The following is a 25,479-nucleotide window of genomic DNA, read 5'->3' on the forward strand; positions in this document are numbered from 1 at the left end:
GTGATCCCCCCGTAGCTCGCAGCCCCGGGCGGCGGATCGGAACCCCAGGGCAGGACTGAGAGGTCCCAGCGCCGGGCGGGGCTGCGCCGCTCACACCGGGGCAGCGCTCTCCTCCAGGATGCCCACGGGGCACAGGAGGAAGGGGCACACTGGGGAGCCCTCCGGGGTGGGCAGCACCCCTCTGCAGCGAGGGGGACGGGCAGCTCTTCTCCCGGGGACGATCTGCCAGGGCGAGACCAGGACTCGGCAGCGGGGCCGACAAGGGAATACGCCGAGCAGCACGGAGGTTTGGGGCGGCGCGGCGGAACCCCCGGCCGGGAGGAGACAAAACTTCCCCGGCGGGGCCGGTCCGGACCCCCGCCCCGCCCGCGCCCCGCCCCGGAACCGGGCGCGGCTCCCGCGGGCGGCGGAGCCCGGCGGCTGCGGGCGCGGCGCTCGGGGTCCCTGCCCGTCGGGGTCCCTGCCCGCAGCAGGGTCGCTGGCACTGAGGGTCCCTGCCCGCAGCAGGGTCTGTGCCGTCCCCGCCGCAGGAAAGCCGCCGCGGTAAGGCCGAGCTCCGCCGGGGGCGATCGCGGGAGCGGCATCGGGAGAAGTTGGGCTGAAGCCCTCCGGGGGCTGCAGCCCGGGCCGGCCGTGCCCCGCTGCCGCCCGCTGGGACGGGCCGGTGGGACGGGCCGGCGGCCGCCGAGGAAGGAGCTCCGGGCGGCTCGGAGCCGCAGGAGGGATGGCAGAGCGCAGGGGGATGGAGGCGCGACAGCAGCCGGGAAGTGTAGGTGGGACCCAGTTTGGGCTGCAGGTGCGGCAGCATCGCTGGGACGGGGCCCCGCTGCCGCTTTGAGGGTACACGGGAGAGGTGGGAGCCGGTCCGGGCTGCGGATGCAGCAGCGCGGTGTGAATGTGAGTGGGATGGAGCCGGGATTGCAGGTGCGAGAGTGGAGCGCACACAGGTGGGAGGCGGTCCGGGCTGCATCGCTGGCACACGCTGCGGGGTTCGGACACGCTGCGGGGTTCGGACACGCTGCGGGGTTCGGACACGCTGCGGGATGTGGTTCGGGTCGCCGCTGCGGGATGTGGTTCGGGTCGCAGGTGCGGCCGCGCGGTGCACGGGCGTGAGGCGGGCCGCACTGCACGTGTGGGTGCAACGTGTGCGGCTTGCAGGTGGGATGTGCGGGCGGGATGTGGTCCTCTGTGCCTAGGGCTGGCAGAGCATCTCCCAGCGCGGAGTGGATGGATGCTGTGCCTGCGTCTGCGCTGGGCCACTTTCAGGCTTTTATTTGGTAGAATTCTTTTCTGTTCTTCAGTGGTTTTCAGGCGAGGTTTCCCAAGTCCTGCCCGGTTTTCCCACATAGTTCTCTCCAGCCTCTTCCTCCCCTCTGCTCAATAACTCTGCAGTGATTAAATAGCTTCTTGCAACATCAGTATACAGAGCTGAATTCCAGAGCTCGTGGGTGGGGAAGGAGTGCTCAGACATACTGATTTTAGAAGAAATACCCCAAAACGGTGCTTGTGGTTGTCCCTCCCTGTACCAGATCAGCACTGTGGAACTGTACGTTCTTTTTTTGGATTCTTAAGACTGAAGAATTTCTCTGGGTAAACACAGTGCAAAACACCCCAAGCTCCCTAGTAGACTGCAACTCAAATTTCTGGCTTGAGTTAGTTGAAAAGGAAAGTTGGAGTCAGCAGAGTTACAGTAAGGTTGCCATTGTCCTACTGAACTTGCTCAGAATTTGGGCTGTCTGGCCACTAATCTAATTCCTCTTCCATCCACTTAAGCTTATTTTTCCACGAAACAGAGGCTGCCAATACCAGAGGGCAGGGGGGAAGGGATAGCAAGAATCTGAGGATATGAGATTTTTTTTTTTTTTGTCCTGTTATAAGTTAATAATCCCATTCTAGGCTGTCATCCAAAAATATTGCTGAAAAAATGCAAGCAGTGTACAAGACCCATTGTATAAAAGATAATCTATATGTAGGACAGGAAGAGACCTGGCAGGTCAGCAAATCTAAACACAGAATGATATTATGCCTTATTGCACACCACTGTAATTCATTTGTTGCCAGCCTTCTGGGAAGGGGAAATTTCACACCTTAATTGAACTTATATTATAATCCTTTCTCTGATATATGGCTTTCTCTTACTTTGTATTTGCACTATGTCTGCTTCATTCTCCCCGTCCGGTGCTTTTCTCTTATCTGTGTAGAAATAGGAGTTGCATGCTTTTCTCTTTACTGTGCAATGCCAAACAAGCTACAACTCGCTGTCTGCTTTAATGAAGCAAGCTCCAGCTTCTGCTGATCCCTGGCAATTTTGAGCTGGGCTTCTTAATCTCCGAGTTCCCTGTGGATGAGCAGAGCTGCAGGACTCAGAGGTCCTGTGCTTCTCATGTTTTGACACCTCACCTAGAAATAAATCCCTCACCAGGTAGGTGCTGCAATTAACCTCCTCCTCAGGCTCCTCCTGTCCTGTGATGGGGGGTGGGAAGCTGAGATTTTCCTCTCCAGGTGTCCATCTGACATTTGTTTTCTGCTGTCAGCTCTCATTGTATTCCAGTCATTCTGTTGATCCCATTTTTATTGCATATCCCCATGTTCTGTGCTGGTTCAGTATTCCCTCAGCTTTCTCCCACTTGCTCTGTCATGAAGGGAGAAGTTAAGTAGGATGGAATCTCCCTCACTTGCAGTAGTGACCCCTGCTAGACTCAGACTGACTCCTTCCATTTCAATGTCTGTCTGATCCTTCTAGGTCTGTACTCTGTTTATTACAAATCTTTATCTTTTGTTTGCAAACTTCTGATTTCACTGGACTGGATAGAAAATGGCTTCAAATGTGTTGTAAGCTGAACTTTATCCCTGTCTTGTGTGCCAGGTATGCTGGACAGTTTTCCCAGAGTAGCTGAGCAGAAAATTTTTCTTACCAAAGCAAGCTAAGTTTGCTTTTGTCCTTCTTTCCACCCAATTCACTTCCATGGCATCAGTTATTAGATGTGGGGTTTTTCTGCAGTGATTATTCTGTTGATGAGGATGTTTAACCCCACCATTGTACTGTAACCATGAGTAGAAGATGGGTGTAATTCAGCAGTGGGTTGCAGCACAGTAATGCAGGTTGGGCAGTGAGCTAAGCATTCATCAAGCTGAAACAGCTGAAGGAACTTCAGGCAAACTCAGTGCTCATGTCTGAGCTTGGGTTAAGCTCCCACTTGAATATCCTTGCTCTTAATATTTGCAGGAAGGTCTATCAATAATGATTCAAAGAAAATACCACTGAACCAACAAACTCAGGTCATGGGGTCACACAGTGACACTGGACAAATCCAGCTCTGCTCAGTCCAAAATACTGCAGTTGGTAAGTGCTGATAAACATAAGGAGTTATCCCTACTCCATTCATTAACATTGTTGCTTTTTATATAACTAGGTGAAAAATATCTAAATATTTTGCAGAAGGTAGACTGCAGCATGATACCCCTCATGTTCAGTGCATGACTACCTGCTTCTGACCTAATATATCATAATCCCTTTGGCATTATCCACCAAGCCCAGGTTTATTCCAGTGTTTCTCAGCATTGCCTGTGAGCAGTTTATCATGCAGTGTTCATGAGCTTGGTCTTGCAGAGGTTGCCTTCCCCTCCCAATGGCTAGAAAAAGCTCTGAGAGCACCAAGTGCTGCAACAGGATGGGCAAACAATCTCTGTTTTAATTTTACTGAGATTTCTCCAGTCCTGTGCTGCCAACCAAAATGCTAAGAACAAATTTGGGGACAGAAACAAGTCACATCAAATTTTGTGTTTTGACTGTCTCCTTCTAAAGAAGGGCAGCTTCATGCTCACAGGTCTGGTGTGGGGCTGTCACACCATTCCAGTGGTTCCAGTTCTGCAGGCATGCTTTAAGGACTGGAGTGAAGTACAAATTGGGAATGCTTAAAAAAAGCATTTGAGTGACTTTTCAGTGCCTAGCAGATTCCTTGTCAAGGGCAAGTATCCTCTGGCTCCTTTTTCCTAGGAAAAAATAATAATGAGCAACAGATAAGTTTTATGACTGCTACCAGATAATGCCAGTGGTAGATAAGGTGATTTTATGAAACTGAATACAGAAGAAAATAGGGTGTGGGGTTCAAGCATGAGGCCTTGAGTCATTGCCTGGCATCTACAGGAGTGCCCAAAATTAAAAGTGATTGTGTGATGTGGCAGATGAACATTTGTTGCTGCTTTGTCAGTCAGCCTTTCACATCTGCAGAAAGCATCAGGAGGGCATCTAACAGCATGGTGGGTTTTCTGTTTGATGTAATGAACACATATTGTTAATGGATTCAGCTGTTTCTACTATTTTAATACCTGAGCTGACATTTCAAAGTACTAGGAATGCTGGAGCCACAGATCAATGAGAATCTTAAGTAAGCAGTAGTGTTTGCAAAAAGCTCTGTAGCATTTGATGGTGTATTTCAAGGTCTCTGAAAAACCAGCTGAGCTGATACAGGACACCAGACAAAGCCAGAAAGGACTGAGAGACAGTGGATGAAGTCCTCATTCCAGCATTGGAGTCACTCAGCTGACTCCAAAATGTTTAATGACCACAAAAGAAACAGATTGCTTCAGAAGGGACATTGCTCCAGCACTGTGTCCAGTGTCACAAGAACAGACAAATGAAGACCTGCCAAATGCTGTAGTTGGTAAGGCCTGATGTTGAACTTGGCATGGTTGTAGTAATTATCACCAGATGGTGCTACTTGGCATTGACTTCCCTCTTGTTATTTTTACCAGACCTTTATTCAGCTGAGGTGTGAACAGTATTCATTTTGTGGAATGTTAGAGGCCAGAGCAGGGATTTGCTCTTTGCACTGCTGTTCCATCAGTTTGTGAGCAGGTGTCCTCAGTCACTCCTCGGTGCTGAGGACTTCCCCACAAGGTACACAAGGAAAGTTTCAGCTGGTGGTTTGCATTGCTGCTCACAGAGTACCTGCAGACTCTCTGACACTGATTTTACCCCAAACCCAATTTGCAAAGCCATCGTTGCCTCTGCTGCTCCCAGGCTGATGGCTAGTGCTAACATAGGACATCACTTGTGGCAGCTGGCCACCTTGAAACTATGTGGGTCTCCACTTTTCCAGATGGGAAAGCTGAGTCACATTTTAACAAGCAAGGACATCAGAGAAATGTGGAGATTGCTCCAGGAAAGTGTGGGAAAGAAGGCATCCTGCAACCATAGAACCTCTATATTTAGTGGTACTTTAAAATGGAAAGTGTTGGTGATTTTGCCATTGCAGAGGTCAAATGAGCTCCAGTCCCATTTGCTCTGCACAGGGAGCCATAGCCACCTGTCCCACCCCTTCCCTGTGTTCCCGAGGGAGGGAGGGACACTGGCCCCACTGCTGTCCTGGGGATTGCAAGGGGAGCCCTTCCCTTGCTGGGGGCACAGCCCCTCCCCAGCACACCCCGGCTGGCAGAGGGGATGAAGGGAGGGAAGCAGCAGTAGCCCCCAGGGCAGCAGCAGCTGCAGAGCCCCTTTCCTTTCTCCAGATCAATGAATGAGGTTTGCATCATCTTGATTGATTTATTTATTTAGTAATTTATAGTTTTGGTGAGCAGCTCTGCTTTTGTCAGTGCAGCTAAGGCATCGCTGTTAGGCTCAGCTCCGTGGGTTAAGTTGCATTATTTTTAATGAGGCAGCTATCTCCGTGCTGCTTGTGTTCTGCTGGCTTCCCCTTTCTGGGAGCTGTCTGCTCTTTGCTTGTCCTGCTTTTCTGTTAAGTCATTGCTGAGCATTGGCTGGAAGCAGTGAGCTGAGCATTAGCTTTATTTTCTGACAGAGGCTCCAGCTGGAAACAGAAGTTCCCATAGCACAGGACAGCAGCTTTTGTGAGAAGTGCTTTTCTTCCCACAGCCTACTGAGAAGTCAAACCGTGGCAAATGAACTCATCCCACCGTCTGGCCCAGATCAAGGTGCTTCACCTAAATAAAAGGATGGCCCCTGCTGCCAAAGGATTTACTGCCAGGAGTGGGTGCAGGCTGGATGTGCCACGCAGGGGCTGCAGGAGGAGAGGCAAAGCCACACAGCCCTCCCTGGACCACTCCTTGTGCACTGGCTCATCTCTTCCATCAGCACTGCAGTGCTGAGCCCATTCCCTCTGTCCCAGCGGGTCCCCTGGGGGCACGGGGTGGCACTGGGGGGTTCTGGGGTGCAGCTCTGGGGTTTGTCCCCCTCACAGCCCACAGCTGTGTGAGCAAGCTTCCCTCCTGCCCCAGAAACAGCCACAATCTCCTCTGTGTGTTTCTAGCTCAGAAAAGGCTGATTCATTCTCTGAAGCAGATTAATTACTTCTGCTATTTAGAAAAGAAAAAAAAGATAAATCCTTTAGAATTGGTCGGCTTAACTTTCAACTGGGTGCACAATGCAGTGAAGCAAATCTGCTCTGAGCCAGAGCAAAGAAGTTCACACGGAGTAAGAAACTGTAAGAATGCAATATTTACCTGTCATGTCAGCAGTGGGCTCTGCAATTTAGAAAGTATTTGTGAATGTGTCTTCTTCTTGACTTATACGACAAATGGCGCAAATGTGAGCCTGCCATGAAGATGAACAGGGGAACAAATGTTTTTATTCCCTGATACATTTTATAACTTGCTTCCTTTCTGGTTTGTGTCATGCCGATGTGGCAGCAGGCTCCCTGAGTAGCTCTCATCTGAAAACTGGCTGAGCTGCTCCATTTCCCCCTTGGAAGGCTGCTTTCCAAGCCTGCCTGGCTGTGCTCACTTGTTTATGCACTGATGGGCTGTAGTTTCCCATTTCAGAACAAGCTGTCCAATATTCATGAGTTATTTTATATTTATCCAGTTCTGAAGCTTCTTTTATAAGCCTGGGGATAAATTTTGGGTTTTGTTGTTTCCATTACTGGAAATGGACTGAACCTCCATAAACATTAGCAAGCCTTAAATAAGGCCTCTATTTATCTAAAAAGGAAGGGAAAAGACTAACACAAAGCTGAATTGATTTACAAGCCTGTAATTCCCAAACCCCTGTTCTGATAACACGTGTAAGAAAGCAAGCCATATGTGAAGAGATGAATCACTTATAAATTTATATCCTAATATTCATTGTATATTAACTTATCAGACAAATATAGTGATTTTCCTCTTGAAGATTAATGACAGCCACATGTTCAGCTGGCATAAAGCACTGCAACTCTTTGGACTATGCAAACCTGAGGATGTGATTGAAGAACCGATTTGTTTGCAAAGAACAAAACAGTATCTAAAGTGATAAGGAGAAACTGAAAAGGATCAAAATGATAATCATTAAGTATCCTGCCTGTGTAGTAAGGTTATTTTGACCAAGCATGAGACCTTTCCCATGATCCCCAGTTGGTTGGGCCGTACTAAAATCTCTTCACATTAATACAAAGACTTAGCTGGAACTGGAAAGTTAGTATCTAAGGGGACAATTTTAAGCCCTCTCAAAACAGCTGGAATTAGTAGTGCAGCAAAATGAAAGGTTAAACCCGTTAATGTTTTAGGATTACTGTGTTATAAAATAGGCTCTTCAAACTTCTTTACCCAGCAGCAGAGAAAATACTCTGAAGGCATCTCTGGGATTGGATTAATGTTGAAATCATGCTAAGCCAACCTTTTTCAAGGATTTGTTTTAAACAGCTCAAATGCTTAATTTTTTGAATTAGCAGCTGAGCAGGTTCTCTCATTACCCTTGGTAATGTTCATATTCACACAAGCAAGCAGAAAAGTACCTGGCAGTACCTGGCTGTTCTTAATGTGTGCAATACTTGCTTTGCCCATGCCATTAGGAATCCTGGCTGTGGTCAGCCTTATCTGAACAAAAACACTCAGGATGTTTGCATTTGGGCTGTTCACCAGATGAGATACCAACCCCTGTGATTCAGCAGCAGCTGAATGGAAAAGCTGATCCCATAGGAGGGAATCGCATTTGCAACCTGTTTGGAGAACAGCTGGGAAAACACTTCCTCCTTCTGCACCATTCTGGTGTCTTGGTAGCTTTGTTCAGAAGGGATGTCAGTGGGTAGCTCTTTGGCTTAGTGATGCCCTCAACCCTTTCCTCTGTGGGCCTTCAGCATCAAACTGGTTCCTAGGGAAGAGCTCCTGCCTGCCTGAAGATCTTCACCCTTGTGCAGGTGGGGAGGGTTTGTGCTTGTGCTGGAAGGACACAGCTAAACCCTGGACAGGAGCTGCCTGCCTCTCTCCTCTGGGGCAGGGCTCAGAAGGTCTTTTTTCTGTAATTACATCTTTTTGCTGTTGCAGCACCAGGATGTGTACCAAGGAGCAGAGTTCAGCTGCCGTGGCACCCTTTATCCTGGCAGTGCCTAAGCTGTTCCCCTGCAGGCTTAGCACGGGTGCACTACACGTATGCAGGATAAATAAACAAATATTAGGCACCTTACCTATGCTTAGGAGCACATACATCCTTTGGAAACCTGGCTCTGTGCTCTGGGCAGAACTGCTGGTGCAGTTTGGGGTTTTGGCAGAGATTTTTGTCAACACCTTTCCAAATTAAGCTCCAGGTTCCTCACAGCTCATGGTTTAATCTCCTCAGGTGGAAGCACCCTCCCCAAAACACCCTCCCCATGTTTCTTTCTTGCAGAATATTCCTATCAAAAGAATTGCAGAGCAAATGTTATGGATGTTTTAAGCAGATCAGCCCCATTCAATACAGTTCCCAGAAATATGCTACTGGCAGTTGCAGAGTCCTTTATTTTTGTTATCGGAAGTATTCATCAGATAAAGACTACTTCAGAAGGCTTTTTTCCCCCCTCCTTTTAACATCCTCTAAAGTGAATGCATTCAGCCACAAAGCAATCAGAGAGCTGGAGAGATGTCAGTCTTCAAGGAGAGTAGAGAAATTCAGTAAGAGCCAGCAGCAGTCAGCTCTGCAGTTCCTGTCTCGCTCCCGTGGTTTCCTGGGGATGCTCAGATGTCTCTGCTCCCCACAAGGCAGCAAACTGGCTGCTGTCACTGTTGTCACTATGCTGTCCCAATACCTGGGAAGGTCATTATTAGTTCACCCCATTTACATCCCAGTAGCTCTTCTGGCATTTCCTGCTGTACGCAGTGCATAAGGTCGTGTTGCAAAAGTCAGAGGTCCTGTGGGCAGGGGTAGGATTTAACTCTTCCCTTAAATTTTATTTTGTTCTCTCCCTAAATTTGTATGTCTTCATCCATGCCTAATTCCCCTTCAGTGCCATTTTAACACTTTGTTTGACTCTGGTCCTTCTGCTTACTTAACTCAGAGTTCAGTTCTCAAATGAACAGAGAAATTGCATTATCCAAGTTTATTTCCCTAATTTTTCCCCTGTAGACATATAGTTATCACTGGTCCCATAGATGCCAGAATACCCAACAAAATCCATCACAGAGATGCAGAAGTGAATACTGCACCTTGCATTCTTGAATAACATCTGTGCTGATGTTTAGTGAGAAGAGGGATTTTAGACATGATCACCTAGAAAGAGCCATTGCAGCAGACCTCTGGCTGGCACAGGTCTCTGCCAGCCCAAAATGAGCTGGGTGTTCCCTTTCCAAAACCCTTGACATGACTTCCTTGAAAAGACACTGGCACGGGAATAAATTTGTCACAGAAATGTAGAACAGCGAGAAGACACTGATTGCTGTAATTAGGAATAATCCAATTCCTTAAGGCAAATGGGTTGTATTTATGTCTGTTTAATTGGATTTCTGAATTTTGTGGACTGGCCATGTGGGCAGTCAAGCCAGTGCACTGTGATTCAGAGGCAGCAGAGTGATACTCAAAAACTAGAGGATCTCTGCTATACTTGACCTAGCATGGAAATAAATTCTTAATTCTTGATGTAATCTATTTGATTTTGGTGTAGTTACTATTCAGAGGAACCATCAAATCGTCTGCTAGAATATTGGAGTAAAATTGGGCTGATTTACTGGGGGAAAACCATTTAGCCCTCTTTCTGAGCAACTTGAAAGCTCATGTTCATGTGGCCTGCAGAGGAGCAGTGCAGCCTGAGAGCTGGTTTTCCTGCTTTTCAGCCCAATTTCTCCACTTCTGCTTTTTTACTTTTGGGGTTTTTGGTTTTTTTTTTTTGGTTTTTTTTTTGTGGGATTTTGTTGGGTGGGGTTTTTTCATGTCAGAAATGATGGAACCTTTCTAAAAGGAGAAACATTTCTGTAATATTTCTCAGATCCAGGCTTCAGATGAAACGTAATGGGACCTGATTAATAACCTTTCATGTTGCTTCCATGGTTTTCAAGGACGAATTTGCACCATCACAATCCTTTCTTTGCAGGATTTTTTCCTCTTAATTTTTTTCCCCTAAAACCTGCTGTGAGACTGGTCCTGCTCTCAAGAGCCAGATTAGTGACTAATCTTTTGAACACGGGGATTACACTTCAGGAGTGCATGAAATGTAAAGGGACATTCATTTGCTGTTGTAAAACCCATCCTGAATTAACAATAGCCTTGGATTGTATGGGCACACCCCCAGAGTGTTTCCTATGGCAGGATGGGGAATTATGCAGAGTCATTTCCCTGGACATTACATTGTTATGACAAAACTGTTTTAATTAGAAAGCATGGGGGCAATTTGGTTCTCTTAAAGGCCAGCTGAATTTGGACTTAAGGGTAGACAGATCAATGTATTTCTAATATTGGTGGAGTCATGCTCATGCACACAAGGCTGGAGTTTCCCACCTAAGGCAGGAAGACTCTTGATGTGGGTTCCAACTTTTGATCTGGGAGGTTCAGTTCAGGGTAGAACCTCACAGAGTAAGAAATAAACATATGAAGCCTAACTGCTACCCCTGAGCTACACAGGAGGCTTATACTGAAATAGGCCATGTTGAAATATTCACAATTTAATAATGACTGGGTTTCAGTTAACACTTCCCAAGAGGCTGAGTGGATGCATTTTGCAGCTGTGGCTCACAAACTAGTTTTACATGAAATATCAACCAGAAAGGCACAGAGATATCTTCTGTAGAAAAGAGCTTTTAATGTCTTCAGAGCCTGCTCAGCCCATAAAAGCTGGGCTGGAGCTCAGCAGGACCTTAGTGGTGCCCAATGAGAGCAGAATTCTTGTGACTGAGTGAGCTCGGTCCAGAGGACACTGCCTGAGCTCCCAGCTCCCATCCTTTGCCATGTGGCCCCTCTCCTAGGGTAGCAGCCTTGGGTTAGACATCCTCAGTATTTTAGGCTGCCCTGGTTCTTCCAGCATTGCAAAGACCCCTGAGGTCTTGCCCTGTTTAAAGCTCTGGTGCCACAAAGCTGGAAAACCCAGCACAGCTTATGCAAGAGGCAAGGGGCTGTCCCCACCCACACCCGTGCTCTCCATCCCACCACCCTGACCACCCTGCATTCTCTTTTTTCCTTGTCATTGTTTTTCCTTTCCTTTGCCAGATCATTGCCCTGCTTTGGTGATTTCCCTGCTTTGGGTCACCCCATGGCAGGAGTGCTTTTTCATATTGGGACTCGGACATGGAGTGGGGGCAAGGCTCCCACCTTCCCAGCCCACTGGGAAGTGACACCCACAGGGTGAATGAGGGTGACAAATGACATGCAAATGCCTTCCCTGGAGGTTACAGAAAAGTCACTTCTTGGACCTTACTGGAGGGTGGTATTTGCATGCTATCAGACACTGACATCCTGTTGAACTTTCTTAGAGGGTGTGAATTATAAAGACACTCATTTGGGGATTTACAGTATCTTGACTAAAGGTTGCTTGATGAGAGAAGGAGAAAAGGAGCTGGCTGGGGAAGGGAAGGATCACACAACTTGTTGAGAAGTATCCTTCCATGTGGGAGAGGCAATGGAATCATTTGGCTTCAGCTCTGAGGTAGGAATTCTTCCTTCTGACAGTTTTCTCTGTCCTCTTGGCATCCTGGGGAGATTTTTTAAAACATCAACAACAACAAAAAAAAGGCAATAAAAGGATTTTGGCTCTCATATCTGCTTGTGTGACAGCTTCCCACAGAGCAGAAGCCAAGAGTCTTAGAAAGTTACCATTGCATTGTCCGTGTTGCTGGGTAACAGTTTCTGCTCCTCACATGGCCCCAAATGATAATAATAAATTGCATCCCAAAATGCTGAATGGTGCTGAAATCACTGGTAGATGGAGCTGCTGCTCCTGCCTGAGCATGTGGACAATGGAGCAGGGGATTGATGGGACTCCAGACCCACCTTACTCCCATCAGAGTTTTCATGGGATCTGGACCCAAGTCCATTCATTTCTGGCTGGAGTCAGGATGTGTCTCTGGCTCCCAGCAGTGGGGAAGGACTGGGGTGAAGCACTGGTGGCCCCATTTGGTGCAGCCCAGCTGGGGGCTGGCCACCACTCACATCCCTCCAGCGTGGAGCCTGCTGTGCCTGCCAAGGGCTGTGGTGGCACATCAGGGTGCCCAGGCTTCATACCCACCATGGGAAGCTTCTGATACTGGTCTGACTGGGCACTCACACAGTTTCCCTCCCCCACAACTGGCAGTGGCCATTACAGAAACAAAATCTGACAGCTGCACCAGTCTGGTTTAAAGCTGGCTCACCACGTTAAGGGAAGTGATTATTGTATCTTCACACTTATAGTAACAAAGAGTGGTTTCAAACTCATTTGAAGCTAAGCTCATGGAACCTCTGCTATAAATAAGGGTTTAGAGGCCATTGAAGATCCTGACATAAATGTCCTTGAGCATCTCACTTGAGCTGGATTTGTTTGTGGTCCTTCAGCAGCCCAATGAGAAATTTGTTTATTTACTGAGGAAGAAGGCACCGGCAATTTTTTTTTTTTTTTTTTTTTTTTTTTTTGTATGGTTGGGTTAAACCTGGTGCAACTCCAGTGCTACCAATACATATTGAATGGACACATTTACCCATTTTGTGAGACATCACACAATAGTGTAGTCTGTAGTTGCCCAGGAGAGAAAAGCTGTGCTGGCACGTGGCATCCTAATAGTGGTGAACGGGACAGAATCAGAACCATGTTTTTCCTTTATTTGTGAAAGAATAAGCTATACTGGCAAAATACATACAAATTTATACCAGTGTGGCCACTGTTTGTCAATGCACTGAAGTTCTTTTCTGGGAATTTGCTGCCAGCAGAAGCCACTGCCAGCCCAGTGCCAGGCCCAGTCGGAGTGTGGATGGCACAGTTCCTGCCCACCAGCTGCAGCAGGGTGTGTGTCCATGCTCCCTCATTTCCTAAAGATAAAATATTCCCCATAATGGTTTGCAGCACTGCTGAGGCCACAGTTGACCTGGGTTGTGTTGTGAGAGCTCCTGTAGGCTGTGCCAAAGCACAGCACAGCGTGCCAGAGACCTTCTTCAGTACTGAAGAGCAAGAGTGGGCACTCATTCCAAAACCTTTCATTTTTTGATCATAAATCACACATTCTGGCCTCTGATACAGAATATGTAGATCTAAAGACTACTGAGGCCGCTGGCCATGGCAGCAGGAGGATGGAGCAGCACTTGGTTAGCATGCTGGGGCAAGGTCTGTTGTGCAAACCATACTTTTGCTTTGCTTGCCTAAATTTCCCACCATGCTGCCCTGGGAGACTGAAAATGCTGCTGGTTCCTACAAACACTGATGGGGGTCAGGTTGGTGTCTAAAATAGAGATCTGTGGTTTTCCCCAACTCATCTTGGTGCATGGGAGGGTGGTTTGTTGGCCTTGATGTGGGTGAGCTCTTCCGACGCTGCACAGGAAAACAACAGCACAAATGAAAGCAAAACGTGAGGTGAAGGAAGCACATCACACTTCCAGAAGTGATTTTGGAAAGCACAAAGCCAGGATGTTGTTTCTTTTTAGGGACTGAGTAGTCTGACATGTTGCAAAATACAAAGGCTTGGCATATTCCCAGCAGCAGAGGGAAAACTGGAGCTCCCCAGAAGTGAAACCTGTCATTAGCAGTCAGCCAGGCAGAACAGGCTCCTGAGTGCCAGGAACAGGCATGGAAGGGAGGCAGGACTGAGCAGCATAAAGGAGCTTTTCTCACCCTGGCAGTCTTGTGGAGGGGGGCAGAGGGCTGTGAGGGCAGCATGTGGGATTGGGATGCTCCCAGAGTTCTTCAAAGGGCAGCAAGGAGCTGCTGTTCCCCCTTACACACACCAGCCCCCAAGTCCTATTCTTCTACATAGGCAATGGATCTGATCCCCAAAAAATCAGGATAGTTTGACCTGCAGTTTTCCTCCCTTTTGTTTTCACTCAATTATGCTTAGCTGCCCTGAGAAATCTCTTTTTACATGTCCTCCCCAGTCCTTGCTGTGATCCGTGTCATCCTGGAGGCATGTAATAATTTAGACTGAAAGCTGTGCTGTGCAGCTCTGTTCTCCACAGCTTCACAGGATGGAGGAAGTATTGATGTACCCTGATTTATCTCCCACAGATGTCATCTCCCTAGGAGTGGACTTGAAGGACAGAGAGGCACAGAAAACTGAATCTGGGAAGCACCTGATTTAGAAAGAAAGGAGGAGAAAATTTTACAGACCAGGTTGGATGGATGCAGGGAACATTATAACTCTACAAACGCAGTGATCCAAAGAGTTGGCACCATGAATTGTGATGTTGCTGTTGCCATGTGCAAGAACACAAGCTCTCAGGATATCTTTATGTTTCCCAAAGGAACCTCCTAAAATTAAGAGTACTTTTACACTGATGCTCATTTAGACCTTGCAGCAACCTTCCAGTATGTGCAGGGGGCCTACAGGGAAGCCAGAGAGAGACTCTCTATCAGGAACTGTACTGACAGGACAAGGAGTAACGACTGCAGATTCAAAGAGGGGAAACTTTTTTACTGTGAGGGTAGCTAGGACTGTCACAGGTTGCCCAGAGAGGTCGTGGATGCCACAGCCCTGGCATCCAGGCCAGGCTGGATGGGGCTTTGAGCAGCCTGGTCTGGTGGGAGATGTCCCTGCCCATGGGAGGAGGAATGGGACTAGGTGATCTTTAGGGTGCATTCTAACCCCTTAACATTCTGTGATTCCCCATCAGGGCCAACCAGCTTCTGAGGGTAAGAAGATGAGGAGAGGGTTGTATTTAAGGAACGTAGATGTGGCACTTGGGAACGTGGTTTAGTGGTGGGCTTGGCAGTGCTGGGTTAATGGTTGGAGTCAATGATCTTAAAGGTTTTTAATCTAATCTAAAGTACTCTGTGACTCTTTGCTGTGGCTGTGAGTGTCCCCACAGCAGCAAGCACAGACACGCTGTCAGGCTGTGCCCCAGGGAGCAGCACCCAGCCCCAGTGCTGAGCAGGCAGCTGTGGAGGCAGAGCGTGGGTGCTGCAGGCACGGTCAGACACAGGCACTGGGGACACTGCTTCCATCACCACAGCCCCCTCTCTGCCCTGGGAAACCAAAAGCAAAGCACCCCTTCTTCTGGCAAAAGGTGAGGTGTATTCAGCTGTCCTGTCTGGTTTTGTCAGGACACTTTCCTTCCCTTGGCCAACACAGTCTAAATATCCTCTGTGAGCCAGCCAGATAGATGTGTTCCATTTCAATCCTTGTCTGTCTCACTCTGCTGAGATCATTTACCTGCTAACAAGCTCCTGTGGGCAGAGATAAAAGGCAAAACCAGCAGCCCTTTAAGGATGTATCTGAACATCTTTGCAACACTTTGCTTTGTGGAAAATATGGAAAGATGTTGCATTCACAATATATCACTCTCATCTGTGTTTGTAAACAGATTTATCACACCATCTGCAAAGTCGTATTGCCATCTCCATATTCATTTCCTTTCCATTTATATCATGCAGCTCCTGTTTATTTTATTCCCTTTTTACAATTAGATACATTAGCTACCTTTATGCTTTCCTACAAAAAGGGTGTGCTCTCTGTTGGGAAGAATATTTAACCAATCCAATTTGTTCATTTTGGTGCATAAAAACACAAGCCAGGACTGTTTGGAGAGGTGCTTCCCGGTTCTCTTTCTCATCTCTTCACATCTGTGCAGAGCAGGTGGGAGGGAAGGATAATTCAGAACAAATCTGCTGGTAAACAGGATGCTCTCTCAGTATTTCCTGTCTCCTGTTGCACTGGTGAAGCTTAATTTTCAGGAATCAGCTAAGCCTGAGGTCAATAACGCTGTTGTAATTTCACTGACTTGCTGTAGCTGATACAGTATCATACAAATACAATTAATGAGGCATTCATACATCTGGGAGAAAAAAGTCAGCCTGTCTTGTTATCTGGCTGGATAAGAAATGTTTATTCATGTTCAAATGAAAAAAGTGATTTGCTGAGTATAAAAAGAAGTCACACAAGAGAAGAGGAGCTTGCAGTTGGCAGATGCTTCTGCAGCCCCACGGGCTGACCAGCACCCAGGTCAGATGGTCCTCAGTACTGCCCTACACTGGAGGTCCAGCTTGACCCCAGTTCTGGAAAGAGATGGCTGGGCTCCATGCACAGCCTGGAGGAGAATTTGACTGCAGGTGGACCTCTCCAGCCCCTTGAGTGTAGATTTGCAGTCCTCATGACTGGTGAGAGGTGTAGGATGCTGCTCCATCCCCAGGGCTGTGAACCTGGGGCTTTAAACTTTTGCTTCTCTCCCTCCAGTGAGGAAGGATTTCTCTTCTTTGCATCAAGCCTAACCCAGATTCCTGGGCTTGAATACAGGGGTGGGACTGGAGTTGACTAATCCCAAAAAGAATTTTACCAAGAGTGAGTAAGGGCTCTGGACTGCAGGGAGTGATGACAAATCTTGGAAACTCAAGCCTGTGCTTTGGCAGGGAGGTTTGTTTGGGGATTGGTTTGGTTGGTTTTTTTATGGTCCTTTTTATCACTTTTCAGCTGTACAGTGTGTTCTCAGATGGTATATTTGCCACTTCATGTTTTTGGATCGTGACCATCATTTTTTCAGTTAACAGAACAGGGAGCAACTGGGTGCTTGGCCAGCTTCTTTCCCACTGAAGCAAAAGAAAACTCTGCAAGAGAGTTTCTCCAGAGCTCTCTAAATGGATTTTCTGTCACCAAACCCTGCTAACTCTTCCACCCCTTTGACCTCTGAGTGCAGACTTTGATGCTGTGACCTGCCAGAAAGTCCCACCATCACATTTTCTCAGAGAAATTTTTCAGGTGTCCTACCCCATCACACTTTGCATCTTTCCAAGAGGCATATTTAGGCCTATAATATCATGCCTGTCACTAATCAGTGAGCAAATTTTTTGGCTGTATATTTGCCAAGGGGAGATTGCCAGAATGATTCTTTGGGTAAAACAGAAGCCATGCAGCTCTGCTGCAGGGAAGGAGCCAGGACCTTTCTCAATGGCACAGTCTCCAGGAAAAATCACAAGCAGGCTTTAAAATGAGATTTTTTTCCAACCAGTGTAAAGGGTCCATCCTTTATCTTAGGTTTTTGGGGAAAAAAAAAAAACAAAACAACCTTCTGGAGATTACTTAGTTTAGATATTTCAAGCATTTTTTTCTAGTCATTGTTGGCCTAGAAAGCCTTGTGCTTGAGCTATGGAGGGAAAATAAGAGTCTCCTATAATCTCTTCAGTCCCCTAAGTGCTGAGTTTTGGGGCCAACTGGCCCCAGGATATTTTGAGCTCTTTGCAGGCTGAGCAGCCATGGGGAACAGAGGTATTGGTGGTGTGGTAGGATGGTAGCATCAATTTCTGTGGGGCAACCTGTCATCTGTGGGAGTAATTCAGCTTTAAAACAGAATCACAGATTCATAGAATATTCTGAGTTGGAAGGGACCCACAAGGATCATCAAATCCAACTCTTAAGTGAACAGCCTATATGGGGATCAAATCCACAGCCTTGGCATTATTAGCATGGTGCTGTGACCAACTGAGCTAATCTCAGTGGCCAGAGCCATTGCATGCAGCTTTGAAAAGGACCTGCATTGTATGACTTGATCCCTCCTGCCTAAAACCATAAAATCTGGCACCAAGAGTTACACTTGGCTTTGCAGTTTCTCTGTGCTGAATCAGTTCCTGGCCTTCCTTGCTGCTGATGGCCTGGCTGGACAGGCCATGTTCTCCAGGGGGGCAGGCCATCGCTCCCCATCTCCAGAAAAGTGCTCTGCTGATTTTGTAGCCAGCCTCCTGCTGCTGTACCTGCACTCACAGCCTGTCAGGCTCTCACACTATCAGGCATAAACACCATGTGTACAAACATATTTGCAATTGCAGCAGGCAGGAAGGGATTGAGTGCTATAAAATCAACCTCAACATCAGTCCCAAGAAAACAAAGTGAAAAAGGAACACGGTAATCAGATGCTCTTATGTGCAGGATATGCTCAAAATGATTTCTCCATCCCATTACAAATTCTTAGAAACTGCACAGCCTCTCCAGCACAGTGAGATTTTGAAGTGGTTTAATGGGCATTAGGAGATCAGAGCTGATAATGCTGCTTCCAACCTTTTCCTTTCACTGCATGAAAATAGGTAGTGGCAATTGACTGCTGCAAATTGGCTACTTTTAAAGCTGTATTTGCTGGCCTGGATGTGCTAAAAGTCTCTCCACAGAGTCTTGAGAGGCTGAATGTAATGTGTGTGGTTGAAGTGGGGATATAGTGAGTTTCTTCAACACAGGACTGGTTCCAGTGTATGCCCTACATGCTGGAGAGCTGGGACCTGCTGTAGTTGGGATTTACATTCCAATTACTGGATAAAAAGCAAGTCTACTGGATCGTTTTTGGTATTCCAGACAAACTTCTCACTTTGTCTTTTCTTTCAGAACAAGCCAGTCACAATGTCAGCCAAAAAGGAAGGTGCCCACAAGAAGTGGGCTGCCCTGAAGGAGAAACTCGGACCCCAGGAGACCGACCAGTCAGAGGCCAACCTGGAAAATGCAGAGCCAGAGCTGTGCATCCGCCTCCTGCAAATGCCCTCAGTGGTGAACTACTCTGGGCTGAGGAAGAGGCTGGAGAACAGCGACGATGCCTGGATGGTTCAGTTCCTGGAGCTGTCCGGGCTGGATCTCCTCCTGGAGGCCCTGGACAGGCTGTCGGGGCGAGGAGTGGCCAGGATATCTGATGCCTTGCTTCAGCTCACCTGCATTAGCTGTGTGCGAGCGGTCATGAACTCCCACAAAGGCATAGAATACATTGTGAGCAACGAGGGCTACGTCAGAAAACTCTTCCAAGGTGAGGAGACGCCTTCCTGCTTCATCCATCACATGCAGCACTGGGAGGGGGGCATTTTCCTGTTGCTTATCCTCCTGCCCTGCACCAGGCTAGTTGGAAATGGTTGGTCACAAGTGATTAATGAGATGATTTTCTTCTTTAAAATAAAACTGCTATGAAATCCCATTGCCTTTGCCACCCAGTGCTGTTTCCACACAATTATTGTCATAGTTTACTGAGAAGCTGGTAATAAGCCCAGCCTTATCTGTATACAGGCATGAGAAATCTTCAACCCTTTGCTTGTCAGCAGACATTTGCTATTCAGTCTTCGAGAGCCCCAAGGGCAGAGGAAAGGAACTGAAAGGGCTTAAAGTCTTGTAGCCTGTAAAGAGGAGGGAAAGTGGCATGTTTGCATTCAAGAGAGCCTGCTCTCTGTGCTGCTCACTCTGCTCCTCTTGCAACATTGTGGGTAACACCACTTACATTCTCCTGCCATTCACTTGGCTCATTGTTAGCTTTGAAATTCATCAGGCATCTTATGTAGGACTTATTATACAGCACTTAATGGTGCTGGAAGAATAACTTCTGTACCCAGAAACCATTATTAATAGCTTTTGAAAATGCATTTAGTCTGAAAGCTGACTTGCTTCCCTCTTCAGTTTTGAAGTCCCCTTCTTTCCTCTTCAGCCTGTGTTTTCTTACCTTATATAAAATATGAACCTGGCATTTTTGTACTGTGAAAACCGGGGGGTATCCTGGATTTTCAGTGTTGGAGCTTCTTTGTGCTCTAATATAGGAAAAACACAACAGCTCCCAGGGCTCACAGAGAAAGAGTAATGCGAAAAGGGAATGCATGGGACCCCTTGGAACAATTGCTCTAACTCATATGCATATTGAGCTTTTCTGCACAAAAAATAAGAGTCATTAATCAAAGAAAATTGTTTATCTGCTGTTCTAGAAGATAGCCATATGTGAAAATGGGAAATAAATTTTGTGAGTGCTGAAAAATCTTGGCTGTTGTTGCAGCATGTCGCTGGGACATGGAAAAGATTAATAACTACAAGCTGCACCAAAATGCCAATGGGATACCTGTAGCATTTACTGTTCCCACTAGAATTTACCATCACATAATGCTATTGGGATGAGATATCTGTACATTAAGATATTTCTCTTCCTATCTTCCACTGTAATGCGTCCCCTCTTTCAGTCTCTTTTCTACTACTGCTCATAATTCGTGTAGCAGAAGACACTGAGATTCAGAATATTAATGTCAATATAAATTCTGCTTTGTTTTGTTCTGTTTTTCCTACAGCACTTGACACAACTAATGTCATGGTCAAAAAGCAAATATTTGAGCTCCTGGCTGCACTGTGCATTTACTCATCAGATGGCCACTCTTTGGCTCTGGATGCTTTGGACCATTACAAGGCAAGTGTTTGGTTGGAGTAGGAGGAATGGCTCGGCTTTGATCCATGCAGACACATCCATGTACCACAGAAAAGGGTGGAAATAAAGTTTATTTTGGTAACAGAAAGTAGGGGTACCATTGTTTTGGTAAGAGAAGTAGGGGTTTATAAGGTGAAAGCTGTAGGAATTTTTTCGTGGTCAGTGTAGGTCTGCGGTGCTGTTCTGTGACTCGTGTGGACAGATGACTGCCAACCACAAGGTGCTTTCTGGCAGCAAAAGCACCACCAGATCACCAGAATAAATGGTGCCACATCCACAGGTTTCACTGCCCACGAGCTCAGGTACATGCATCAGTTACCAGAAAGCAGAAAGGGATCCAGGAGGTGTTTCCAAGGACTTTCTGTGCCAGCCAGCCCCTGCTCCATAATGCAGGAGTGCTGCTTTTACCCATGTCTTCGTGTCCTGTTGACAGTGGAATAAACTGAGGATTCCAGATGCTAATTCCATCTGAGAGCCTGCCCCACAGTCATGGGATTTAGGTGTGTATAGACCATCCTTGTGATAGTATCAGTTGTGTTACCCACAGAGTGTGAAGAACCAGCAGTATCGATTCAGCATCATAATGAACGAGCTGTCCAACACAGACAACGTGCCATACATGGTGACACTGCTGAGTGCTATCAATGCCATCATCCTGGGGAAAGAAGAGCTGAGAACGAGGACACAAATCAGGAATGAGTTCATAGGTAAGGATGTTTGTTACACCCTTCCCTGGAGAAAGTCAGTGACCAAGTGGGGTTTTTTCAGATGTATCCATAAGGTGTCTGGAGAGGCTGGGGAGCAAAACTGCAAATACTAATTTTCTTCTGTGTTTTGACCTTTATTATCAACAGCCTTTCTGTCAACAGATTTTTTTTTTTACTTTGCTGCTTTTCCATAGCTTTGATCTTTTCTGGAATCCCAGCAGCACTGTATCACTTGAGCTTCTTCAGAGCATTTCTATAACCAACCATCACATCTCTATATATTGCAACTACTTGTAAGAGTTGATAAAATTTCTTCACTCTGTGTCTACTCAGTTGAGCCACAGAGGCTTTCCCATGGTTCAGAACTTTCCAGCTGCTAGAATCCCAGGCTCCTAGGTACCATTGTTGGTATTCACCTCACATGCTGGGTGCATCTGAGTTGATGAGCCTGGGCTCCATTTCTCTCCATGGAGATCAAGGGACATTTGATGGTATCAGACTGATTTTAAATATCTAATTTGGGCTGAGGTCACATGCCTCAAAAGTGCCCGTGTCACTCAGTAACCCCAGGGGGATTGTGCAGTGGTTCACACAGGTGCTGCAGATATGGTGTCTCATCATTTACCAGATGACTCTACCCATTTTGATAGAGCCATCTGAAGATATTTTCACTTTTTCTCTCTACAAAAAGTTTTTATGAGCATAACATATATAAAGATCATAACAAATAAGTACTAAGTGGGCCATAATGCAACTATATATTTTTTTTTACACCTACCAGGGCTTCAGCTGTTGGATGTTTTAGACAAGCTAAGGTAAGGGTCTCTACTTAAATTTTCTTTAAAATTAGATTCACAGTGAAGTAGCTTTGGAAACTTAATACTTACCCAACCTTCTGTTGTGTGAAGTGCAGTGTTCTTGGGTGGAGTGGACCATGCCTGTGTGCACCCATTTCATGGGAGCTACAGGCACTTGGCCAGTGTTGAGATGCTCTTGCCAACCACAGTGTCACAGGGACAGCTGTTGGCACAGATGGCATGCACAGAGCTCTGGGCACAGATGGAGCAGCAATGTCCTCATTGAGGCTGCTTCAGACTGAATCTGAAGCAGTGCTGTGGGTTCACTGAGCAGCTTGCTGTGTTCAACACCACTGCTGCTGTTGGTCCCAAAAGCATCCAGCTAAAACAATTTACTAATGTATATCTGAATGTAATTTAAAAATTATGTTCTATCAGAAACATCTGTGATAAATTCTAAAATGCAGTTTATGTGAGTTGCATTTATTCATGTAACTGGAATTGCTCAATCCAACACCATAAAAAATTAGGGAAGAGAAAATATTTTATTAGAGCAGAAGCTGTAAAATTCTAACACTGTGTGGTCTTGAGAGTACTGAAAAAGTCAGATTTACAGTGTCTGTGCTTTTTAAAATCCAGTTTTGAATAACAGAGAAGGAGGCTTTTCAAAAAAAAACATCACTGAAATATTTTCCATTAGTCTTGACTTTAAAAAAATGAAGGTGGCAGCCTGGTTGCAAAAGGGTCAGAATGCCACTCTGATGTTACAGCTCCAAGGAGAATTCCATAGCAAGCCTGTGCTGGGCCAAGTTATGCCATGAGAAGTCTCATTCCTTTGTATGTATTGATTGTAGGAAGAGGTACATTCTGTTCAGGAAGGGATGCACTGGTGGCATCTCATCCTTTATAAATCATGCAGAGCTGGGTACTTTCAACACCAACTGGCTGAGTCCAAGAGGCAAAGAGATAAAAGCCACTTAACAAAAACAGTAATCTGAAAATTAGTGAAGGGCTCTCCAATGAAAACAAATGCTATAATATTGCAGAGACATCGAGGAGGAGGATCTGCTTATCCAGTGTGACACATTTGAGGAGTTCAAAATAGAGGATGATGAGGAATTATTAAGGATATGTGATGGCATAAACATGAATGATCATCATGAGGTCTTTTCATCTCTCTTCAACAAAGTAAGTCGCCCCTCGCATGGGGTGTGAGGCCCCACAATGGCCAAGTTAATTTTTTTTTAAACTTTGCTGGGAGCCAGCCTTGCTGTGACAGAAGCTGCTCTGTCTTCCAGGTGAGCCGCTCTCCAGTCTCTGTCCAGCTGCTGTCCATCCTGCAGAGCCTGCTGCACCTGGAGCCCTCTCATCACTCCAGCCTCCTGCTCTGGGAGTCCTTGGATGCCGTAGTGAACAGAGCCCTTTTACTCGCCAATGACAGTAAGAATGACGTATCCATCCAGCCTTGCACACTCCTCTTGTTTTCCCTTGTCCCATAAAAGTCTTTCCCCCAGTGTGCAGGAAATAATCTGTGGGACTTGGTGAAAGGTGAACAGAAGTGAGACAAAGCTCTGCCTTCTGTATAAGGTCAAGTGAAGGTTCATCCATGTGGGTGGCCACATTAGCAGTAGTTTGGGATTCCCAGTCTTCTTTTAATGGTAAATCCCTGAGCTTTGGCTCATGGGAGTCAGTGGGAATCTGTCCTCACTGGCATCCTGCCACTGGTGCTGACCTGTCTTGTTGGCAGGCACACTATGAAGTGTTTGTGGGCTGGGCACATAGGAAGGAAATTGCCTAGAAGTGAAAAGTGTAACTGTGTAAAGTGACACCAGGAAATGGACTCGCCATGGCTCCAGATCTACTGCTTGGTGAGGGTTGAATAGCATGAAGCAGCCTGTGGATCTCGTTCCCTTCCCTGACCCTGACTCGTTTCTCCAGTCCAAGGGAACACAGTTGAAGAAGTCATTGAGAGGCTGCTGTCTATCAAAAAACATCCAAACAAGCAAAAGCGAGCTGAGAACCGCCTGTCTGGGAGCGCAGCTGGAGCTGTCCAGGCTGAACCAGAGCCATGTGCACGTGCAGCTCGGTGTCCAGCGGGATCATCAAACCCCACCAGGGCACCAGCAACATCCTCAGGGCCACTGGACAACGAAAAGATCTCATCCTGCCAGTTCACAGCCTGCTGTGCCCTGCCAGAGAAATCCAACCCTCCCTCCAACACTGCTCCCAACCCGGCACCTCCAGCCCCACCACCTCTACCCTCTGGCACAGCAGCCATGACCCCCACATCCCCCCTGACAAGTGCACCTCCAGCCCCTCCACTCCCTGGCATTCCTCCCCCTCCACCCCCATTGCCTGGCATGGGTATTCCTCCTCCTCCTCCTCCTCCTCCTCCTCCTCCTCCTCCTCCACCATTGCCTGGCATGGGGAGTATTCCTCCACCTCCACCTCCATTACCTGGCATGGGTGGTATCCCTCCTCCTCCACCCCCACTGCCTGGCATGGGTGGTATCCCTCCTCCTCCACCCCCACTGCCTGGCATGGGTGGTATCCCTCCTCCTCCACCCCCACTGCCTGGCATGGTTGGTATCCCACCCCCTCCACCTCCGTTGCCTGGCATGGGTGGCATCCCTCCTCCTCCACCCCTCCTTCCTGGCATGGCAGGAGATTACATAGAAGCCGTGGTGGCCTCCCAGTTCAGCTGCCCCCTGGGCTTGGGCAGGCCTCCCCACAAGACAGTGAAGACACCAACGCTGAGAATGAAGAAGCTGAACTGGCAGAAGCTGCCCTCCAACGTGGTGAGAGGTGGGTGCTTCTGGCATAGTCACTAAAGCTGCTTTAGGGGTGCTTTACATGGCTGCTTTTGCTTCCCAGGGGAAGAAATACTATCTTAAAGTTTGTCAGATGTGGTTGGCTCTGTTTACAAAGCTGATATAAAAGTAACATGAAACTACCAATGTAATAGTAGCTATTCCAACTGAATTAGTACTTTGGAATAGCTTGTTTATTACTAAAATACTTTGAACTTAAAACAAGAGAAAGGGAGGGGAATGTTTTCCTGTTCACTATGACATGCCTTAGATCCAGCTGTGATCTGAGTTCCCCAAATTTTTATTACCCAGCTCAATTATGCTTGTATCTGGGTGTATTAAAGTCATGATTAAGAGTGCATGTGAGGATCACATCACATCTCTCTTGATTTTTGGGTTACATTTCCCTCTACTAGTGGATTCAAAGTGGAACATGAAATGTGAGAAGAAACTTTGACAAGCTGTGTCAGCTTTGTCCTAGACAAGCAAGGCATGAAAGTAGGCAGAGGTGAAATCTAAATAAGGCATGTCTGCAATCACAAGAGCAGTAAAATGTTTGGATTATTTCAGTAGAGGCTTCTACAGGCATGTTAGTGTGATTTCTTTTTTAAGATATAAGAAATTTAAGTAGAAGTTAATTCAAGCAGTCCTGTAGCCAGGAGGCTTGAGCATAAAAA

The 25,479-nt window shown here is 46.9% G+C and overlaps 1 protein-coding gene across 4 annotated transcripts in view; it reads left to right on the forward strand.

Moving 5' to 3' along the window:
• The first annotated feature begins 409 nt into the window (after positions 1–409).
• Positions 410–25,479, forward strand: part of INF2 (inverted formin 2) — a 40,627-nt gene continuing 15,557 nt past the window's right edge. For 3 of the 4 annotated variants that reach the window (XM_085580832.1, XM_085580834.1, XM_085580835.1), the window contains exons 1-8: positions 410–543; positions 18,655–19,063; positions 20,355–20,470; positions 21,036–21,195; positions 21,977–22,010; positions 23,039–23,180; positions 23,291–23,432; positions 23,931–24,797. In XM_085580832.1, coding sequence (XP_085436958.1) covers positions 18,670–19,063; positions 20,355–20,470; positions 21,036–21,195; positions 21,977–22,010; positions 23,039–23,180; positions 23,291–23,432; positions 23,931–24,797 — 1,855 coding nt within the window. In that variant the 5' untranslated portion in view covers positions 410–543; positions 18,655–18,669. Of the gene's footprint in view, positions 544–1,155; positions 3,344–18,654; positions 19,064–20,354; positions 20,471–21,035; positions 21,196–21,976; positions 22,011–23,038; positions 23,181–23,290; positions 23,433–23,930; positions 24,798–25,479 lie in introns of those variants that run through there. The other variant, XM_085580833.1, reaches the window with a different exon arrangement.

The sequence above is a fragment of the Lonchura striata genome, chromosome 5 (genome assembly GCF_050655825.1).
Source record: "Lonchura striata isolate lonStrDom1 chromosome 5, ASM5065582v1, whole genome shotgun sequence".
In the NCBI taxonomy this organism is placed as follows: Eukaryota; Metazoa; Chordata; class Aves; order Passeriformes; family Estrildidae; genus Lonchura; species Lonchura striata.